Genomic DNA, 23605 nt, shown 5'->3' on the forward strand with positions numbered 1-23605 from the left:
ATTCAGTCCTCAGTTTTCTCCTCCTCTCAATGTATGGCTAACCTAATGCTATTTCGCTGAGGATGAGTTTCAAAGGGAAATAACTTGTCGGTGTTGCGCAATGTTTTCCTGGAAGGACTGGTTGGGTTTTTTATGTTTTCAGGGACACGTCACGTTTTTGCCTTTGTGAAAAAAGAAAAAAGAACCTTACTTTGGATCTATTGGCATTAGATTAGGCAGTCATATCCGTGTCATTACGTTGTTGAGCTAAAGCCCAGCATACATATAATGCAAAACATGACAGTGCCTTCAAGAATGAAGCCTGCGTTGCTATCACACCAAGCAATTCCAAAAATTGGAGGATATAATGCTTGCCTGAGTCAATTATTTGCCGACGGACCCTACCTCGATAGCCACATAATTGGTTAGCCTCTCAATTATCATCCCCTCATGTCTCCAACAATTAGACAGTAACTTCACAACACCATGTTGCTATTTACTTAGAAAAGAAAATTGAAATGATATAATTAGGAAATAAATATATATGATAAGGCATTTTCATTGTAGGAAAAAAGTGGTAAACTCTTCTTATAAGAAGAAAAGCTGATACTAATAGATTACGAGATTCAATGCTATTACACGTTTATCTTACTTAAAGTACTTCAGTTTCACTGTTAACCAATCCAGCAATAAGTAGATCAATCCCGTTTCCCAATAAACAATAACGAAAAATCTATGGTAATGAGATGGCTGCCACTAAGTTTTTTTGTTTTTTTCCTTGATCATGATTTGGTGTAGCCTAAAAGTTCATGTGAGCATGCTTTTATACTTGTATTGTACCCCATAAAGAAGCTTCTACTGTATAGAAGATGAAAGTGAGAAGGTTTAGCTCGTATCCTATTTGAAAATATTATTATGGTGTTTTTTAAAAATATTTTTTATTTAAAAATATATTAAAATAATATGAAAATACTAAAAAAAGTTAATTTAAAATATATAAAAAATTTAAATTTTTTAAAAAATATTTTTAAAACACGAGCCATTCTTACAAAGTGAAAGTGTCGTTGCTCCTTGGAAACCATCCTAGAGAGGTATTCTTTTGTAGCCTTTCGGTGCTTAAATTCTACTTTCGTTCTCTTTATTCTTCCTCGGCATCAATTGTTTTACACTGCTTCAAGATTGCTCCGCTATATATATAATCCATCGATCCTCCGCTGTTGGAACAAGATGCTCTTAGTTTAGACAAAAAGCAAGAGCTAAAGCTGCTATTTCTGACTTTTAATTCCCATAATTTCTTCTCTCTCTTCCTCTCTTTTGCTATTTCTTGACTCCAAATCTATCGCATTTATTGCTCTCTTTTTTTTTGAAAATTTTGCCCGCTTTCAAGAAATGGGAAACTAGACTCACAAAAGCTCTTGCTCTACCTCAGAAGAGGTGAATTGTCCCTGATATGGCTATAGATGTCTGCTCGGAGATTTCAAGCGCGGGAATCAGTCCAAGAATCTCCTTTTCGCATGATCTCGACCAAACAACAGATGCTGTTTCCATTGAAGATCATTACCATCGTAGATTAGATTCATCTCTGTTGGATTCTGATTTCGATTTCTGCTTTGGCAACAGCTTTGTTCAAGAACTGTCTTCTGCTGACGAGCTCTTCTCTAATGGCAAGATCCTGCCTGTCGAAATCAAGAAACATATCATTTCCTCTAAAGATACTGATAAGCTGAAGTCTTTGATCTCTCAGCCTCAGCAAAACAGCTCCGGGACTACAGAGAAGAAGCAACTGAAAGAATTCTTGTCAATGAGTCTCGATGCAGATGAAAAGCCCGCGTCGAAATCGTTTTGGCAGTTCAAGAGAAGCAATAGTCTGAATTGTGATAGCACTAGAAGCAAAGGCCTCATTCGATCGCTACACTTTCTTTCAAGAAGTAACTCTACTGGGTCAGCTCCAAATCCTCCAAAACAAGCAATGTTATCCAAGGAGACTCAAAAGCCTCAATTGCAGAAACAAGCTTCTGTTCCAAGTAGAAAATCATCGGTACCCAGTTCTGCTGCATTTTATTCTTACAATTCACAGCAGAAGCCCCCTCTGTTAAGGAAATGTGGTTCTTATGGAAACGGGGTCAGAATTAGTCCTGTCTTGAATATACCACCACCCTACATTTCCAGAGGAACAGTCAATCTTTTTGGTTTAGGTTCGCTGTTTTGTAACGGTAAGGTAAAAAAGAAGAAGAGATGATTATTTGTTATTTTTAGTTAAGTTGGTGGCTCAGGTACAGGTGTATTCAGCTGCTATCATTTTGGTTCGTGGATGAGCATGTGATTAATTATAGTCTGTAAATTGAAAGAAAATTCTAGCGAAGAAATGATTAGATCTAAAAGAAGAAACTCGGCCACTACAAGTGTTGATCACTTCTGGGAAGTGAAAACTACAGTACCAGGGAGGAGGCGTCGTGATTTTTTGGATGATGGTGACTGTTGTCGATGCCTACCTATCAACATGGCAATCGCTTTGGGAGACAGATGAACAAGGTATTCCTCTCTTTCATTGCTATCCCTGTTCATGCTTTTCTTTCTTTTTATCTTTTGATTTCTTTTCTTTTTCTGGTTTTTAGTAGCTTAATCGATTAATTGTGGCTCTCTTTTGTTCTTTTGAACTTGAATTGAGGCCTCGTTTGTCCTTTTCTTTTGTACATAATTAAATAAAGAAGATGGTTCAATTTGACCATACTATTACAGGGTCCATGAGCTCTTCTGGTCCTTGTGTTCTGTGTTTGCTGATTCAAGACAAAACAGTATGAAGTGGTTCGATTCAGGAATCAAAAATGAATGATTAAGAGGCCCCCCCTTGAGCTTTTCTGACCTAAATAATACTAATAGTTTCTCCTGTTGGTTCTGCCTTAGCTTTCTTAGCCACCTTTAACATTGTCCGATCTGCATTACCTCATCAGTATGGGGCATCTTATATTATTATTCTTTTATAATACCTTTCTGTCAACCACCCTGGAACGTTATTCAAAGCCACTTACGAAGTACCATTATCTAGATATGTCCAAGGATTTTGTTAGTATTTCTGATTTTTTTAAGAAAACATTGGTACAGTAATCTAAAAGTTTTGACCAAAATAAATCCATTTTAAAAAGTTTTGAAAAAATACCAAGCTATTAAATAAACGTTTCTATTTCTAAGCTGGAAAAGATAATAAAAGCAAGAATTAAACATTTTAAAAATAGAAAGCTCTCCGCTGGGCAACACCTGCACAGAGTATAAGGGCTCAATCCCAAGCTTGCTTCCATCAAACACCGTCTCCACAGAGTATACCCACTCTCAAACTTCTTCATTGGACGGCCAGAGATCACTGCCCACGAAAATTTCATAAGCCCCAAAACCAGCAAACAGACAGGACAGGACAGAACAAAAGGAGCAAATGTGGTAGTAGATTCAGAGATTCAAACCTGTTTTGGTAGTGGCTTTCAGAGACCACAGCCACTTCATGAGAGCAGACAACGAGCATTTTAGAGGCTAATCTGGGTTAGTTTTTTTCCTGATGAATGAAGACACGCTCAAATGTTACCAACAACCTTGCTGCACTTTTAGTATTGATTCGTTGAAGTTTCCAGCTGCATATATCAAACCATCGTGGTGGACGTGAAAATGATGCGCCATGGGTTGACAAGGTTAAGTTTGGCCATGGCCTGTCTTCACGATTCTTTATCCACAAGTCCGTTACCTACCTCTCCTTATCATCCCATTAATTGCTATCATTGTACCCTAGTCCATAGGAAAGGTAAAAGGAGACTAAGAAAAGGATGATTATTGCAACTAAATTTGCAAGGTTAATCATGTGCGAAATGGATGTGGTGTCTTCTTCTTCTTCTTCTTCTTCTTCTTCTTCTCGAGGATTAGGCCCAGTTATGCAAGCAGGTCTGGTCTCAAGTCACAAGTCTTACCAAGAAACCAGGACCGTTTCCAATCGCTGACCATTTCCCATCTCTCTTTATCTGTCACATGCATAGGGAATTAGGCCCGCAGTGACATCCAAGCTAGCATCAGAGAATTTAGTATCTGTGATTTCCTCGGACGAGGGATGCAGCCACCGTCTCTATTGCCTTCCTTCTTTCCTTTTTTTACCCCCCTTACTTTTTCTTAATGATAAACTCTTAATTAACCATTTGAAAGCCATCAACTAACTAGTTGTTCACAGTATAAACACGCAACTTTAATCCGTGACTCGTTTAACTTGTCCCGTTTAATTACACAGATCCAAAATAACAAGCGCAAATAATAATGATTTTGTTGTTCCTATACATGTCGTGATTTCTCTCTCTCTGTCATGTTCTCAAATATGTAGTAACAAAAAAAAATCACAAATCTTATTAGAATTTTTGAAATTGAAAGAATACCCATGTGTGCTTTTTTACAATTATCGCAAAAGGTTAGCATCCAAGTTCATGTATTTGTGCATTTTTAAAATAAAAGCAGGAGAATGAGGTAAATGAACCGGGGGTATCAGCACCTAAGTATTTACAAAAAAAAAAAATTCATTTTTTTTCTTTTAAATTATTTTTTTATGTTTTTAAATTATTTTAAATAAATAATATCAAAAATAATTTTTAAAAAATAAAAAATATTAAGAAGATAAAGCAGCAGCCCATATGATTTGAGCCTATTTGTTTTTTAATTTCAAAATACTTTTAAAATAATTTAATTTTTTTTTATTTTTTTATTTTCATATCATTTTAATATACTAATATAAAATATAATTTAAAACATATAAAAAAATACTTTAAAATACAAACACTATCAATTTTACAATCTTTACCAACTCGGCAACTTTTGATGAGTTAATTGATTGTGCAACAGTGCAACTGGTTCATGTCCAAAGAGGAGTGAGATTGGTTGGCAAGCTACGCTCATGTATTAATGCCTAGTTGTTTTTATTATTCTCGCTTGTACGGAAAATGAAAAAAAATGTTGTGGCCATACTGTCACTGTCAGGCTAGAAACCAGAGAGTTTTAGATCTAATCTCAGCTCCGACCATATCCAGTTAGATAAAAATCACCGTTGCCCATGGGTGGAAACAATGCAAGGCAAAAAAAAAAAAAACACTCGGTCACCTAAAAGTGACAGCAAGAACTGCCAAGTCCAACATCCTCGTCTTCCTCGAAATAAGGGTTCCTGGTTTAGCTTTGTAATTAATCTTATGATAGAGCATTTGGACTAATTAATTTGATGCGTGTGTGTAGAGCGTGTGGATTTCATAATGATATTTGGATCAACTTGGATAGAGAAAGCCCAGCTCACATAAAGCCCATGAATATATTAAAATCATAATTCATTGCGGAAGATTAAATTGGTCGTGTTATCTCAAAAATAAAAAATAAAAATGATAATAAGTCCTCCAAGGTTATCTCCCACGATCCTTGAATCTGGGACTGTTCTTTGTAAATAAAATTCCATGCGTTGAAGACAATAATTAACTTCCAACGACAACTAGCTAGGACTAGTTTATTGTTAAGGGTCGAATTAATTTTTTTAAAAATATATAAAAATAATAAAAGAACATGGAATTTTGTTATAACCTTATTAAACTTGATCAAGTAGGTAAATTTTAAAATATCTAAACTTAACTCTTTATCTAACTCAAGTTTCTAATTAAATAGCGTGGGAGATAGCTCAACTTACATCAATCAATTTCATGGATTCTAATGCGACATTAATGATCATTAAAAACATTATTTATTTTTTAAAATAACTTCAAGATGACAATTTTTAAAAAAATATTGAGATAATGATAGATTGGATCGACCTCAATTCTCTTGTGACCTGATTCTTGGACTCTATTGGGTTGAATAATTTATTTTTATAAAATATTTTTATTTAATTATATAGTAAAATTAAAGTTAACAAAATTAAACATCAACCTAAAAATAGACACTTAATTCAAGACAATTATCCCTATAGAAAGCAAATAAAAATCAATCATGTAATTTATTTTTTAATCAATCCAATATTAAATGATAAAATTAAAAATGAATAGTTAAAAGACAAAAAAAAAACATATTTTGGTCGATAGGTGAACTTATCAAACCCGTGAATTGAGAAACCGGGATAACATGTCAAGCTTGTGAAATGAGTCATGAACTCCAAAAGGATTATAATTTTTTTTTTTAAAAAAAACTATTTTTTATTTAAACATATAATAGCAAAAATAAATGATTACAAAATCAAATACCAACTCAATACTGAGATATTTGTTAAACATGATAACCTTATAAAAGATGATACGAAACCAATTATAAACCTAAATTCCTATCTAACTCAGTATTTAAAGATGAAAAAAAAAACAAAAAAAAAAAACTAAACTTGTCAAAACCAACTAACTAAATTTGTGAACAAATCCATGAACTTTTGTAAAGCTTGAAAATTCAAGTTCAATTAAAAAAAAAAAAAATCACTCCACCAAACTCGTAAACCATAACAACTTGGGTTACCATGATAAATCTGTGACCCACCCTAACTTTATAAAATAACAAAATAAAAAGAAACTAATTCCTTAACTATCTCAATACCAAAAAATGAAATCAACAAAAACAAAATTTTTTAAAAAAATTAGAAAAAAAAAAAACAGAGAAACACTGTGAATTACTATTGTAATCCATGGTATAATAGGTGTGGGTGAACAATAGTTCCCTCACACCCTTTAATTTTTGTTATTTAATAAAGTTCAATAACATGATTTTTTTTTCTAAAACAATTTTTTTTTTGATTATATGAGAAAAATAGACTATAAATATATCAAGTTCAATTAAAAAAAAAAAACTACCAAACTTGTAAACTATTTTATCTAAAATTATTTTTTTTAATTACATAAAAAAGCACTCCATCAAACTTGTAAACTGGATAATTTGAGTTATATTAAAAAACTCGCAGACCACATTAATTTTATAAAAAGATAAAATAAAAAGAAACAAATTACAAAGCTAAATTATTAATTATTATAATATTAAAAAAATGCAATTTACAAAAATAATTTTTAAAAAATCATATAAAAAAAAGAAGAAAATCATCATATTCAAGCAACATTTGTTAATGTTAACTGTAGAGCTAAATATAGAAAAACAATGTAGCAATCCCAAATATTTTATAAAAAAAATACAATATTTTACCTCCATATCCTTTAGTTTTTGTTTAATAATAATTCGATATACGAGAACAAGATGAACAATATACAGGAAACCCAAGCACAGTCGAATGCTAATTGCAAGGATGTCAATTCTACCTGATCCAACTAGATTGAATTTTTATCTGGTTTAACCCTGAATTGGAGTTTTTATTTATTTAACTGGGATTAATCTAAAAACAGATAAAATCCGATCGTGTTTGACCGGAGTCAGACGCGGGAGCAGGTGAGATTCACCCAACGCATCACTGCACACAGCCCTATCCTATGCATTTTTTAAATCGTGACTTCCTTTTATTCTGTCGAGTTATAATTTATTTTTCAGCATAATGTAAAGATTTTCATCTTATAATTCATGAAAGATTTTTATAATCTCATCCATAAATTTAAAGTTCCCTTCTCAAGTTTATATTTTATTTAAAGAGGTCAATTTAAGAGAAATAAAAAAACAGGCATGGACGGGTGCTTCGTGGGTGTCTACTGGTTCAAAAAGTCCTCCCACTTGAATGAATCCGACATTCAAGGCAAAGATAGAAATGGATTTAAATATTCAAAATCGATGGCACCTAACTGACAGGGATTTAAAAGGAGAACGTAGATAGGAAAGTTACAGGCATGCTCTCTGCATTGATATGTAGCAAAAGGAGGATAAAATACCTTCAGAGATACGGCTGAATTCAAGGCCTCGAGTTGGATTCTAAATTACTCCGAGTAGTGGGCCATACGTGGATACAAGGTGAAATTGAAGGACCAAAGGTTAAACCACCAGGGCCCTGAATCGAAGAAAAGCATGCCCGTATAAAACAGACGCGTGTTCATGGTCAATTGGAGAGTCAATGAAACTGCCCTCGCACTCGGTCCGTCACCCATGCGTTCTTACCATTTATGCCATTACTTTTAGGCCCTGTGCAAAAAGTTGACAGCAGAGAGCAAAACATACAAAGAAGACAACGTGTCCAATTTCCACACGTTTTTCTAACGGTCAAGAAGGGCTACACAAGTAACCCTAGCCAAGACACGAACCCGTGCTCCCTTGTTCCGATTTCAGACCAGTACATTAAGATAATATTGTGCCTGGAATATTTTTTAAAAATTTAATTTTTTTTATTTAAAATAATTTTTATATTTTTATTTGTGATGGATTGATGTAAAAATATATATATATTATTTTATTATGTTTTTAATAAAAAAACAACAAACGCTCAAACAAACATTGCCCAATTTCTTTTCGTTCAGAGAAAATTGTTTCATGAACAATACATTCTTGGAAGCATCACCTACCATAAAACAGAGGATCCAAATTCCAAAATCGCTTATTCTGAATCATTAGATCCATAGGAGGATGAAGGAACCTGGGCAAACCACCATCATCCCAATCCCTCAAGATCACACGTCCTGGAAAACGAAGAAATGAGGACAGTTTCACTTTAGTTGCAGACCATCCTCGGAGAGGAAGAGTAGAAAAATCGGGTAATGTCCCAGTACCAGCACCCAACGATGAATTTCATCACATGCCTTGTGAAACAGAAAACATGAAGCAACAATAATCTAAGATACAATCGTACAACATCACATTTTCTGCAATCTTCGTTTCCAATTAGAGAACGAACCACAATTTAGCATCCAAGGCTGAGAGGAGAACCACTGGCATCTAATGAGAGCAAGTCGAACCTTGAATTGGTCGACAACTGCTAGTAAGATGTAATCCAAACTTATTCGAACATGAATAATCAATGAACACGAGAGCTGCAGCCATACTAGTAGATGAAAGTAACAGGCAGCTGTTAGTTTAGGATCGAGGCATATGAACATGCTTGCAAGGCAAGATACAGTTTCTCATATCTAGCAACTGCTGAGGCTTGCAGTTCATGTGAGGAGAGCTTTACCCAACCCTAAAATCATTTCTACAACAAGCTCATTCTTCTCAAGCAACAATGCCCTCATTCGTCACACATATTTTGCTTCATCGAGGGCAACTTCGTTTGGAGTATATCAGAAAAGTTGAGCATGTCCAAGGAATTGATGCTTAATGTAAACTTTAGTACAAACCGGCAGCACCATATTAAAAATTGAAAATCACATTCATTAACAACAACCTGTAAGCGCACTCAACAAAAAGGAGCTCACAGAACAAGGAATTCCTTTCGTTTTGGAACATCTTATTGCCTTTCTTTACAGGAGATTATTCTGACAGAAAAGATTATAATTAATGAAAACAAAATTAGCATTTCAAAACAACTGAACTAACATTTCAATGAGTCACCAGGAATATAAACTCTTCTACGAAATCCCCAATGTCACAGGGATGAAGGCTGCTCTTGTACACCACTTGTTAGGTTCATAAAGTTACCAGAGCAGTCAGCAAAGAGAAGGCTTGAGATTTGAACCTCGCACCAAGACCACCACCAGCATTGCTACCTCTGCAATACAAAAGGCCCAGGATACTTAAGCTCAGGAACTTCAAGAAACAATGAAATCACGGAAGCAAAGATCAAACAATCACACATTAAATGTAGCAAAACCTAATTTCCGTGTTTGGTAATTGAGAAAGAATGGGGAAAGGAAGAGAAAAGGAATAAAAGCTCTGGAACTTCACCTATAAAAATGAAGACAAAACTAATCCCACCACCCAACTGAGCTTTAAACAACTAATTAACACAAGAACTAAATAAATTTAAAAGTTTCAAAATGCCCTATTTGGTATTCAAGAAAGAGCAGGAAAGGGAAGACGAGAACAAAACTTGTGAATTTCAATAGACTTCTACAACAAAATGACTGATTTAACGGCAACCTCGTCTTCAACAATCAAATTAACACAAAAATTACGCAAAATTCAAAATCTTAATTGTCTTTCTTCATCATCCTACATTGTCTCATCAACCAATCGACCGCTAGAACTGCTAATTAAACACGACAACTATACCTTTCCGCTTTCCGGCAACTCCGGCACCTTATAAGTATCAACGGTAACCTCCGCTAGCCACAAACCAGGAAACAAAGCCTGCAAGCCAAAAAAAAAACACCTAATTTTTAATCCCCTAAACAAAAATAAAAAACTTTACACAGTAAAATCCCTGAATTTACTTACATCCATCTGCTTCTGCACAATCCTGGGCCGTTTCTTGGGCCTCCGAGCAGGTCTCTGGCACAACATCACCATGAAATCCTCTTCAATCTCCTTCTTTGATAACGGCACTGAAAACTTCGCTCTCTCCTTCTCCTTTCTATCTCTCTTATCTCCTCTTAATCTCGGCGATTTAGCACTGTCGTTTCTCAAAGGTGAACAATTATCAATACTCACTTTCCCTAGAACTGAATTCCCACCTCCACCAATTGCCGCTCTCCTCGTCCTCAGATTCCACGGCCTCACCTCCGGCTCCGCCGGTGCTTCCTCAACCGCCGCAACCACAGCCCTGAGCGGAGACTGGGACTGAGATTGAAGATATCGTTCCTCTTCGATTTCACTATCATCACCCGACACTTCTTTCCTCAAAATCTTGTCTTTCATCTCATTCGCCGCCGTTTTCAGATCAAGCATGATCTTCTCCCTCACCTCATCAATCCCTTCCTCCACTCCGCCGAATCTCTCCCTCGGCGGCTTGAACCGCCGGATATCATAATTGCCGAATTTCCTTGGTGGAGATCGGCTACTGCTACGGTTTCGCTCAACTGAGATTCTTCCTCCGTTGCTCTCGCTCTTGTTGTCCCGAACGGCGGCGTCGGCGGCGGTGTTGGAGTCGGGAAGTTTCATGCAGCGGAGGTGTCTTTGATTCCCCCACTTCAAGAAAGGAAGGTCAAAATTATGAAGCGGCGGTTTTGATCTCTCTTGTCCCATTGCCATAACACTTCTTCTCTTTCAACAGAATACACCATTGATCGAAAAAACTCTCTCTCACGAGCTCCGATTACAAGCTCTCTCTTCCTGACTTTCTGTTTGCTTCATAGGATTCTTGAATTTTCTCGGAAAACAAAAGTTTGGAAATCGCCGGGAAGAGGGAGTTTATATAAGAAGTGGAGGGTATGGAGAATTAGAGACGAGAGAGAGTGGAGAGGGCGGTTTTAACGTTCGGGGTGCGGGGATTTTTGTGGTTTTTTAAAGTACCATGGGGATTTCCAATAGGTATTGGTAAGTGCTAAAATGCGCTACGGGTGAGAGAGGGTGACGATGTGGGTTTTCCCGGGTAATACGTCGTTTTTGAGTGCTGGTGGCTGGGGTAAACACCGTTGGATGATTACGAATATTATTTACGGCGTTGATCGAGAAATATTTTTCATTTTGGCCACCCTCTGAAGCCAGGAAATGTAAAACGGGATTTAGTTACTGTTAATAATTCCTCTATCGTTATAAAATGTTGTGTTGGTTTTTTTTTTTTTATATATATCTCAATATAGTGTATTATTATTGTTATTCTTGCAAACTAATTAAGGAAGATAAATCACTAGTTTCCTCGCCTCGGGTGGTACAATAATTGGAATAATATTTTTTTTTATAATTTTTAAATTTATTTTTTATTTTAATTTAATTTCAATACTAAATTTATTGATAATTAAATTTTATAATTTCTTTTGATTTTTTTCTATTAAATTATAATCAAATAACCATTTCCAAAATAAAAAAGACTTAAGTTATGTGGTAAAATTTCAAAAAATAATTTTGTATTACTCTTTAATACACTACTCAAAATAAAGGTTTTGTAGGCTTGAAATTAGTATAAATTCACAATATTTTATATTTTTTTTATTAATTATAATGAAGATGACGAGGACTCAAACTCATAATCGTCTAGTTATTCAAAACTTTAATATGATGTTAAAAAATAATCTTGATCTAAAAGTTTAAGTTGTTAAGTGGAATTCCTATAATTAACAGTTATTTCAGTTTTATGTCCCGAGTCACAGGTTTGATGGTTCACTCATGGGTCTTTTTTTGTCTTATTTTTTAATTGTTTTATTTTAAAATTTTTTAATTCAATATTAAATTTATTAGGAATTGAACTTTACAATTTGTTTTTATTTTTTAGTTATCTTAATTATGTAATTCAGATTTGACAAGTTGACTCATGCTAACTCAAGAATATTTTTTTGTCTATTTTTAGCAATTTTTTTTAAAAATTTATTCTTTAATATTGAGTAAAATGAGAATTGAGTTTCAATTTTTTTTTTATTTACTTTACAAGGTCATCGCAATTCATGGCCTAGATAATAAATTTTACATGTTAATATAGGTTGTCTTGAATCAACTCAATATATCACTGTCTCAGTTTTTTTTAAAAAAAATATATTGTTTTGAAATTTTTCCAATCAAACATTTTTTTCTATTATATAGTTTTTTTTATTTATTTATCAAGCCAGCTAGACCGAGTTATACCAGGTCAAATCTTATATATTTTATTTTTTTAAAAATGTATGTTAATAATTTCTAAATATATTTTTTTGGAATAGCATGATGTTTTTTTAATTAAACCCACGCATATAAATGATCTAGTTTTGTTCCCATGCAAAAAAATATTTGTTTAATAAAACTTTCTGTTTATTAGCATGATTCATCAATAAAAATGTGGCACGTAGAGCGAACACTTTTTTTATTTGTTTTTTTCATGCATCGCGATTTCATTAATCAACTTTTAGGTCCTAACAATGCAAATAGATGAAATGTCGTGATTAAATAAAAATTGTGTTAACAATATTATAAAGACCCGAAATGAAGTTGATAAAAAAAAAAAGCTCCAATAAAATACTTTCCACCAGCAGAAGAATAAACTATATCAAAACCCAACGTGAATCTGCTTATGATTTGGAGACATAAAGCCTACCACAAGGATTAAAGAACTAATAAAAAATTAAATCATGGAATTTGACGGAGAACGCCCATAAACAGTCTGGTGTAAAGTCTTAGCATTGTCAATCTCATGAATGAAATTCATGTTGATTTTTTTCCATGTTTTTTTCCATTTAATTATACAACTTGGTTCGAGGCTTTGGAGAACATGTTGCGGTGTGATTTGTTAAAATTTGACAAGTTAATAACCAGTTATTACCTGGTGCAGGTGCGAGCTGATAGCATTTGATAGGAAAAGTTAAAATTAATATAACAATATATATTATTAAAAAAATTATTTATTTAAAATAAAATTATTTTATATTTAAATGTTAAAATAAAAAATTAAAATGTTTTGTAGGTTCAGGCTCGCTTGTCTCCTTCTAGTTCCGTCCCTGCCTGTGAGTATGTGTTTTTTTTTTAAAAAAAAACAAATAGCAACCATTTGGTCAGCGATGAGCATGGTGGATCATTAAATGCTTCTCTAAACAAATGCTGTTTCTTTTTTTCACTCTTATCCTCGGATGCTAGTTAGTTTTGTTTTTGTAAATATTATTTATCACATAATTATATATATTAAGATTTTTCAAGAAAAATGTGTTATTTTGTATTATTCAGCTGTGATGAAAATATAATTTCTAAAATTGAGTTATTTTTTATCAGTATTACACCATTTCTACAACTATGTCAATAGCGATAGCTGTGATTAATTAGCGATAAATATTCATCGAGGACAATTTTTTCCTTTGTCAAGAAAAAAACACAGGAAGAAATTAATATATTTTTATATATATCTGAATGAAAAAAAAATACAAGAACCAAATAAGAAAGGTTAAAAAATAAAAGGATACAGCTGCTTTTTCTTTTTTCTGGATGATAATTGTATCCATTTCCATGGAGGTTGGTCACTTCCATTTATCTGAATAAAAAATGGACCTGGAGACAGGTGGTATCCTCTAATCCGACAGATTTCTATACCCGAATTTTCATATACATATATATATATATATATATATATATATATAACAAATATTTTTAATTTATACCTAAAGTAATTTGTGCAAATTAGAGGGATTGTGCAAATTGTAGGTAGGTTTGTTTTGTGTCAGTTTTCGTAGCGTGTTTTTCTTTTTTTTCCATATGACGTGAGTTATGAGATCATAAACATGATTAGACCTCAAGTTAAATTTCCGTGTTATCCTCAAAAGGCCTACCTAGCCTATGATTAATTATAGCCCCGTATTATACAGTTGCAGTGGAGTAATTACGCTTTTTTCAAGTAGGTTGAAACTTTAAAAAAACAAATGAATCTCAAGAGCCTGCTCGTGACTGTGACGTTATTGGTTTTTAAATATTTTTTATTTAAAAATATATTTTTAATACTAACATATTAAAACAATATAAAAATATAATAAAAATAAAACACAGAAATAATTAGCCTACAGTCTAGTTAATAATTTTTTTTAAGGTTAAAAAAAGATTAACCATTGGTAATTATTTACGTGATCATCTTTCATTTTATTTATTTAAACATGTTTATTGACATGCTGAATATAACTTTGACATATGACTAAATCAACGTGCATTCATACCTGGATAAAATAAAACATGTAAATTAAAGGGTAATTTTAAGCTACGATGTTGTTGACTTTGCAAGTCATACAATGTTAAACAATATCCAACAAAAATAAAAATTTCCATTTCCATCGAAACTAGCTTCGATATTATTCTTCCAATAAGGGTGTGCGTTGTTTTTAATTACTATCAATTTATCTCCACAAGAAACTTATACAATATGTTTATTTTATTCGAAGATAAATTTATATATAGCACGCATGTTCATGCACGCACTTGAAAAAAAAAAGGTTATTAAATATGAAGAAGTTGTAATGAATGTGGGCAAGATAAAGTTACTTACTTGTCAATCAACAAAAAGAGATTTTCTATTTCAGATTAATTTCTTGTCTAAGTTAATAATATAATAAATAGTCACCGATCAACATAACCATAAAATCATTATGTTAACTTGATGTATTTTTATAAATTCTACACATTTTTGACATCGTCAAGAAATAAAACAATTTACTTTTTGTTGCTAATCAATACAAAGTTGATGCCGAATACTGTATTTGTTTTTATATTTAATTGCTTTTTTTTTTTGCTTTAGATTGTTTTTTACAATTTTGAATTGTTTTAATATATTAATTTTAAAAAATCATTTTTTTAATATATTTCTAAAAAAAAAAATTTTAAAAAACAATTATTTAAATATAACATCCTTAGCCTAATTCCCCTTTTGTTTAATTGTGCACGGAAACTTCATTGAAGGAGAATCCAATTAATAGGGTAAAAAATATTAAATAATGATTAAATATAAAAAAAAGGACAAAATATGGAGGACACCTGTGACTATATATATATATATATATATATATATATATCTCCAAGGAAATATCAAAGAATATTTCTAGTATAAATAAAAAGATGGAAATGAAAGGACGAGACAAAAATAATAAAGAAAATAACACAATATTTGGCATCGTCTGTGGGTTTTGAGAAAAACGCCGGTTATGCATACTGCTAATATGAGCAAAGCAGCAGCAGCGACAGCAGTGGCATTAGTTAGCATTGTGGTCCCAGGTGACAGGGATCTAGTGGCAAATGACGATGAAGGAATGCTACCGTAGTTTGGTACGGAACAAGGTGATCCAATAGTCCATGATCATCCATTAGTTGATGGGCCAGAGGTTGTTCCTGACCAAGTAACTAATGGTCAGGGAATTGTGCATGATCAGAATAATGCTAGATATTTGTAAAAAAGGATCATAATGTAAGTTATTCCAGAAGCTATCAAGGATAAATGGAAGTTTGCTCAGTCGCCAGCAGAGGAGAGATCGCAGATCGGAGGTGCAAAGTTAGAAATGAGAGCTGCAAAGTTAGCTCGACAGCGGATGGTTGATGAACGAGCTAGAATTAATGTTAGAGGAACGGTGGGATATGGAAGATCGAGTCCCCTTTCTCAGATGAAGTTCTTGGAGCAGAGCCTCCATCTGATAGGCTTCCTCATTTAGAGACAAAAAATGGTTTATCTGACCTCTTATATCACTTGAATAACTATAGATCAGCGATGAGCTTATAATGAATGCCTAATTCAATTCTATGTAAGTCCTTTCCTTCTACTCTTCGGGGATGGGCATTGACGTGGTTTACAAATTTACCTCCTAAACCGGCAGGCTCTTCTGCTGACTTATTGGAACACTTTTTGGGACATTTTGCAATGAACTGAAAACCTGAAGATGTCATTTTTTTTGTTGAAAGCAGAAAGTAATAATGTGAAGAAGGTGAGTGTACCTTTACCTGGGTTTGCTTGAGATCTAGGCACGCTGTAGGAATGGCTTCTCTTCTTTTAACGGTTTGTGATGCTCTGACATAAGTAACGATAACAGTTTATTTTTTAGTAGTAAAAAGGGCATCAGCATGCATATAATGCTATATTGGGACTCCCTACTTTGAATTTATGCGCGATGGTATCAAAGTACGTATCACCAGATGGTGAAATTGCCTTCCTTATCAACCAATCTTTCCTCTCTGGCACTAGTTTCTCCAGTACCGGCCTTTACTGCCGGACCATCAGTACCATTGCTTGCAATCGGGATCGGAACTGCATCCAAACTTTCGGCTTTTTCACAAGTATACTTGGGGCAATAATCCATGCTATGACCATATACATTCCACAGTGGTTGCAAATCGATTGTAAACAACTTCATGAATACATTGAAGCGGCGCCCCTCAAATCAAAGTCTCCCAACAAGCTTCTTAGAAAGATCAATATCCATACAAACACTAACAAACTGACCACGAGTGGCTAGAGAGGTATTCAGATCAACCCTAACAGGCTTGCCCATTCCCAAGGCTATATAAAGTGCGAAGAATATCATCATCATCATGCATCACGGATATTTCAGAAGAGCAGACCAGTACTGCTAGAGTTATCAATAGATGCTTCAGAGGGACGAAGTTCTGGGGACCATTCTTTAGCAGTTGAATAAGCCCGTTGAATTAACTAAAGGCCTCCACTCAAAGCAGTTTCACCATCTTCATAATTATCAAAATTAATCAGGTATAAATCCATCTCTAGTCAAGAATATTATACATCCAAATCTCCTTTTGTCTTCTTCCATAGCTGACGGACTCGAGTACCCCACCGTAATTCCCAAGACTTTCACAATTAGAGCATTCTTCCATGGGGCCATAAGATAGTCTCTCAAACCCGGACCTATCGTAGATTCTGGACACGGAGTATCATTGTCACGATACGACGTGCATAACCTTGGATGCTAATAAATCAACTGGGTCAGGTTTTTGCTTATTTCTCATCTTCTCAATCATTGGTGTGAAGGAACATGGACAGCATTCTTTCCCACTGGTGCGGCAGGTTCCCAACGACATTTAAAAAACCGAGCATGATCTGGGGATTTATCCGGTGGTCTCGGCATTTTTAGTACTCTAGGGTTTTCAGGCAGCAAGGATTCTCTCGGTGTTAATTTCTCGCCCTCGCTTCTCACTCATGTTTTGGGACAACAGCGTATGTAAATTGTGTTCGATCAGTTTTGCATTGGATCCTTTTTTACTCTAATTCAGCCTGTTTTCATTAGGCGTTACGTTGGGTTTCTCTGTCAGTTTTGAGATGTAAACCCTCACCAAAGTCACTAAGAGAGAGAATTAATAATCAAAATGACCAGAGAAGAGGTAAAGTTAATTAGTACTGTCATCATCGCCTCATCGGATCAAATCAGACCATAGTACATTGATCGTCGCCTCTTCGGAAATATTTTCATTTCATTTCAATACCTCCGGAAAACAAAATATGGTCCTAGCTAGAATTCTATAACTTGGAATTTCAATCATTATGTAAGCGAGATCGAGTTCTCGTATCACCTTAATTGTAAGAATATCATGAAATTAGTTTTTGCTAAATCACAATTAAATTTATTTTTAACTAGGTTATAAACAGATAAATACATATCTCAATGTATTTATATAGTTTTTTCAACATGCTAAACTTATATTTATAGTCGACTTAAAGTGAATAAAGTCTTTGATAAACATGAGTCTTGGATCATTATCCAAATCACCCTATACCGACTCTACTTGACATTATGTATTATATAAATAGCTTAATTATTCCATTTCTAATATTAAGCTGATAAGATTTCACCTCAATTTGAAACCAGAATTAATGCATTTTTTATATCTTTTTTTCTTTTTTTGAGATAAAAGATGGCATGGGTCGATTAAGATGGATTTCAAACTCGAGGTAAACTTTGCAAGATGAAACGGTATTGATCGTGAAATGAAGGGAGATTCTCATGGACACGCATGTTAGGCACGGATATCGAACTTATGCGGACAAAGCGACCGGAAGTACATGGCTAATGCAATTCCGGTTGGCAGGAGCTCAAGAATAACTTGGATCAGTGTATTTTCACACGATTTATTAGGCGATTTCTTGACCTAACCGTTAAAGCATCTTAATTCTTAAGAATTGAGATATCTCTGAACTGAAAGTGACAACGTGTAAAGAGAAAGAAGTCCCCCTTCTGCCGAAATCCAGGTGGCACGAACGTGTGCTTAGACTGGAGACAGGTTATAATAACAACAGCGTTAGAAATACCTTAATTTCTAATATTACAGTGGCATGAGAAATGGGCTGCAAGATTGTGGGAAAGGGAAGGAAAGAATGACCCTTTTACCAGTTAATTAGGTGAAATCAAGATGGCATTCGCACAAGAAGTAACAATGGAATGTTTTTCTATAACAAATTAATGGCATTTCTTTTAAACCGGTTAATTTTAGTAGTAAAATAACTGAAATTTTAATTTTTTTAAAATAAAATTTTTAAATTTTACCCTTTTAATTTTTTTTTCTTGCCCCTCCCTGACTATTTCTGTGGATATTAGCTCTTAATTTGGCAATGGTGAAAGCTAAACTAAAAACAAAGAGGTAATTATAACTTTTGCGAGCATACTGACCAAACATTCTATATTTACTATTAGAAATGATTTGCTATTGCCATGATGTTTAAAACAAACTTGCTAATGTCTTCGAAAGTTTGGTTTGCAGACATAAGAAATTGAATATTTGGTCAAGGGCTGAACTCTAATTTAAATTTAAAAAACATAAGTCCAAGAGGGAGGGTCTAACGGCTACTTGCTAATTCCTCGATAATAAATCCAAAATGCAACCGACCATGCCATCTTTAGACAGCTTGGCTCTCCACCACCTACGTCATCTTTCTGCACTTCATTACCTTTTTGGTACCCTTAAAGGCTCCCTCCCTGGCTCATGAATCGAAACCTTGAACCCTTACCAGAACCCTTTCTGCAGCTCAAAAAGACTGAAGTTTCTCTCTTACTTCAATCCCAAAAATGCCCAGAAAGCGACTGTCCATTTTCCACAAGGTTTCAAATCTTTTTAGAACCTCCGTTGTTGTTGCCAAAATGAGGAAACCCATCATTTCAAAGCTCATTTTCCTCAAGAAATCAAGAAAGCTGAAAAGGTTCAAGCCGCTCAAGCATTACAACTACGGATTTCTTGAGGAATATGAGTTCTCTCCTTCAAGCACTCCTCTCATTCATTACCGCGGGAAACAGTACAAAAGTACTAGAAGCTACAGGGATAACTTATATTCCATGTTCTTCCACTGTAGATGTTTGGGTGGCTTGAAAGCTGGAGTAGGAGAAGTACTAGAGTATAGATTGTCGATGGATACTCTAACTGCTACAGTTGCTAATGGGGAATGTTTGGAGCCGTCGTATTTGGTAGACGAGGAAGATTCGGTTGATCAGAGGGCCGAGAGGTTCATTGAAAGGTTCTATCAAGAAATCAGATTGCAGAGGCAGGAATTAATTTAGCAATTACATGAATTTGTGTTGGGAATTTAGTAGAATTGTGTAGAGATTTTTATCTTAATCTCTTAATTTGATTTGATGGTATCGTTTAATGTTATTGTTCTCCACGTGAATTTTTGAGACTGGAGATGTGCATTTTTTGGGTTCTCATTTGATTGTCAAGTGTTACCATGTCTAGCTAAGGTTTTTAATCTTTGCGTCTGTGAGTGTTTCTTAAGGAATTTGGTTCAAATAATATTATCATTTCATCTTTTATTTATTTATTTACCTCATCAACCTCCATCCTTAAATTTTCCTATTTCATTATCTACAATATATATATATATATATAACGGAATTTCCTTGCTCAAGGAAAAGAGAAAATATTTCTTGACTTTGCAAATTGTGTTTTCGGAATGACAAATTATTTGGTGCACAGTTCAATGTTTGTAAAGTCCCAACGAGGTGAGGAGCGTTTACCAGACAATGCCTTCGTGAGTGTAAGACTTTATGGTACTTAAAAGAGTACTTCGTATTAATTATTTTTTATAATTTACTTTTAAAAAAAAAACCTACACAAAAAGAAGATAATATAAAATTTATATCTTATTAAAAATTATAAGAATATCTGAATTTAAGATTATTTTTTTCCTAATTGTATCTAATAAAATATAATGATAACAAGGAGAGCGCGTAACATGATATTTTTACTTAGGCTTATAAAAATGTTTTGTGCTTGAGGCTTATTTAGAGAACATAAAATTCTAGTACAAAAAAATAATGATAAAAAGGAGAAAGAGCGTAACATCATATTTTTTTTTATGAACTTTTCTTCCTTTGAATGTTATTTTCAGGTTATTGTATTTAAGATTTTCTTACTAACTCTAAAACAGAAGAAGGATTGGAAATTTTACTCAAAGCACGATTTACATCTTAATTCGTTATTTATTTATTTTCCTTTCCTTTTCAAGTTTCTATTTTTTCAATCTTCCAATACTACATGAACATGGAAGAAATCAAGTAAAAGTTTTGCTTAACAAATTTATAGAAGTACCATGATTGATTTCTTCATTATATTGCAATACTATAAAGTATTGTTTAGTTACAAGAAATGAAATCTGGGAATGAGAATACAAATTTTATTTTCACTGCAAATATTTAACCGAAATGAATGAAATAAGAACGAGTACAGAGAATGAAAATAAGAATATATAATTTCATCACTATCAGGAGCAGTAGGGATAAAAATAAGAAAAAAGAGAATAATTTTTAAAATATTATAATATTTATATTCATCATATATTAACAATTTTTATCACTATTATCATCTTAATATTAGTAACAGTGATATATATTTTTTTTAAATAATCGCACCATGTCCTAGGATGGTGATATCAATTTATTTATAATATATTATTAGTATTGCTATATATTATCACTCTCTTATCATTTTTTTCTTTCACCATTATTACCATTATAATTACTTTTATTATCTTTACCGCTAATACTATTATTGAAGAAAATATTTTTTATTTTTATTTAAAAAACAAGACATTAAAAATTTTAAAAAATTATTCTGATTTTTTGTTGTTATTTAAAACAAGACATTGCAATTAAAATATGATTTTGATTTTTCCATTTCAATTTCTGCATTCTCATTTCCAACCTATCCAATCAAATGACAGATAAAAGCCAAAAAGCAACGTTTGTTTTGTAATAAGATAGGCGAAATAAGATTTTAAGCCATCGACACCCGTATCAAACGAATCTACTGGAGCGGTGCGTGCAGAGTTATGGGCTTTTTGTTTGGGCTAGAAATGGCTTGGTCCGAGGGATTGGACATGTCCAAAGCAGCTCGGAATCTGATCAGGAGAGTGGCAGAGACAGCACACAGATATTCTCAAGAGAATCAGATGTCTGATGGAAAGGGAGTGCTTTGTTTGTCAACACCAGTCATGTATATAGAGAAGGAAGTGCCTGTGCAGACAGGTTAGCTAGTAGGAGAAATAGTCTTTTGTTGTTGCAGACGAGCTTGTATCTTTTCTTCCAAAAACAATCCTGCCTCGCGTCTCTTTCTTGTTAGAAAAAGAAAAAGAAAAGGAAAAAGCTAGCTTTTTTCACGAGGTGGGTTAAATATCTGGATTTCAAGCTACTTATATGAACATGGAATGAGCTCATTGGCCAAACTAGCGAGAAATTTCATTCCAATGAAATTATCATTCAGTCTTTAGCGGTCGAAGAGATACACTTCTTTCTCTTTATATCCGGAATTCTAATTTTAGAAATTCTAAATTGCAAAGAATAAAAAAATCTTTAGCCCAGCTGAAAACAAATCTATACATCTAGCAATGTAAGATAGGGGTGTGCAAAAAAACCGAAAAACCGAGTAAACCGATAAACTGATAAAAATCAAAAAAAAATCAAACCGAAAAATAAAACCGATTAAACCGATTAGATTATGTAGGAAAAACCCCGGTTCGGTTCGATTTTCGATTTGCAGTGCAGTGCAAAAACCAGATGAACCGGATCGAACCGGACCGGCTAAAAAAAAGGGTCCTGCGCCCTAGTATAAAAGCAAATGTTGCTGCCCACGCCGCGCCCCTCTTTTCTCTTCTCTTCAGTCTCCACTTTACTCTCCAGTCTTCGCTAAGGCGCTAACCCTAAACAGTAAAGCAAACACTTTAACTCCTCTCACTCTCAAGCTCTCGATGAATCACAGGCATAGATCGACGTTTCCTCTCCTCAGTCTCGGTGAATCACATACTGCTAAAGTCTTCAAAGCAGGTGGTTTTGGGGATATTTTAAATGGCCAAGTGGTGGATAAGAAGCATCTGATTGATGATGTCAGACAAGCTCTTAATGCATCCAAGATTTGTAGTTATGCATAGGGGATGAATCTGATCCGTGAAATGAGTATTGAGAAGGGATGAGACTTGAAATTGGGAGAACTGGCTAGGATTTGGAAGGGTGGTTGTATTATCCGAGCTGTATTTCTGGACTGGATCAAGAAGGCATATGATAGGAATCCTGATCTTGCTAACCTTCTAGTGGATCCAGAGTTTGCAAAGGAAATTATTGAGCGCCAGTCTGATCAGCAGTTTAGTTTACTGTTTTGTAAATGTAATTTCAATATTTGCTACTATAAACTTGTGTTGTGTTGATTTTGCTGCTGTTGCTATGTTGATTTTGTTGCTGTTATTGTGTCTTGGGTTAACTATTTTGCAGAAAAAAGAAAAAAGCCCAGAAAATGTATATAGGTTTGTTCGGTTTTTTGGATAAAAAACCGGACCGGACGGAATTTTTTTTTTTTTTTCCGGTTTGGTTGTTTTTTTGGGTAAAAACCGAATCGAACCGAAAATGATCAGCTGTAAGACACCGCATATGAAAAAAAAAGAAGAAGAAGCTTGGAGTATTTCATAAAAAAAAAATGATTTCTTTGAATATTTGTTTCTTATAAAATATATAATAAATATTTAAAATTAATTAATTTATTAAAAATATTTTCAGTTCTTAATATAAAAAATATTTTTATGAATATTAATTTAATATCTAACAATTTCAATTATCACCATCACATCATCACACTGCTACAATTATCTCGTAATCTTTAGTATCTTATAACTACTATTATAAGGAATGGAAAGACAGAAAGGAATCCATAGAGAAGTATTTTGCGGCAGCGTTTAAGATTACAAGAGTGATTATGTTTTACAATATTTTTTATTTAAAAATAT

At 33.7% G+C, this 23605-nt stretch overlaps 3 protein-coding genes across 3 annotated transcripts; 2 read left to right on the forward strand and 1 right to left on the reverse strand.

The window, feature by feature from the left end:
• Positions 1–1056: 1056 nt before the first annotated feature.
• LOC118039907 (uncharacterized) lies at positions 1057–2850 on the forward strand. Its single transcript, XM_035046739.2, has one exon. The coding sequence runs from the start codon at positions 1430–1432 to the stop codon at positions 2216–2218; it is 789 nt and encodes a 262-aa protein (XP_034902630.1). The 5' UTR covers positions 1057–1429; the 3' UTR covers positions 2219–2850.
• Positions 2851–9225: 6375 nt separating this feature from the next.
• LOC118039906 (uncharacterized) lies at positions 9226–11324 on the reverse strand. The gene is made up of 3 exons (XM_035046738.2): positions 10252–11324; positions 10087–10164; positions 9226–9583 (listed from the first exon to the last, which is right to left on the reverse strand). Exons 1-3 carry the CDS (start codon positions 11002–11004, stop codon positions 9578–9580), a joined length of 837 nt encoding a protein of 278 aa, XP_034902629.1. The 5' UTR covers positions 11005–11324; the 3' UTR covers positions 9226–9577.
• A 7935-nt stretch (positions 11325–19259) lies between these two features.
• On the forward strand, positions 19260–20147 carry LOC118039905 (uncharacterized). The gene has a single exon (XM_035046737.2). It carries the CDS (start codon positions 19410–19412, stop codon positions 19893–19895), a length of 486 nt encoding a protein of 161 aa, XP_034902628.1. The 5' UTR covers positions 19260–19409; the 3' UTR covers positions 19896–20147.
• Positions 20148–23605: the final 3458 nt, after the last annotated feature.

Source organism: Populus alba, chromosome 8 (genome assembly GCF_005239225.2).
Source record: "Populus alba chromosome 8, ASM523922v2, whole genome shotgun sequence".
Lineage (NCBI taxonomy): Eukaryota > Viridiplantae > Streptophyta > Magnoliopsida > Malpighiales > Salicaceae > Populus > Populus alba.

What these genes read in the sequence shown, in the direction of transcription:
- LOC118039907 (XM_035046739.2), top strand. Translation starts at nt 1,430, where the DNA reads ATGGCTATAGATGTCTGCTCGGAGATTTCAAGCGCGGGAATCAGTCCA.
- LOC118039906 (XM_035046738.2), bottom strand. Translation starts at nt 11,004, where the DNA reads ATGGCAATGGGACAAGAGAGATCAAAACCGCCGCTTCATAATTTTGAC. An exon ending in TTGTGCAGAAGCAGATGGAT is followed by an intron (nt 10,165 to 10,251) that starts GTAAGTAAATTC and finishes TTTGGCTTGCAG; the next exon opens with GCTTTGTTTCCTGGTTTGTG.
- LOC118039905 (XM_035046737.2), top strand. Translation starts at nt 19,410, where the DNA reads ATGCCCAGAAAGCGACTGTCCATTTTCCACAAGGTTTCAAATCTTTTT.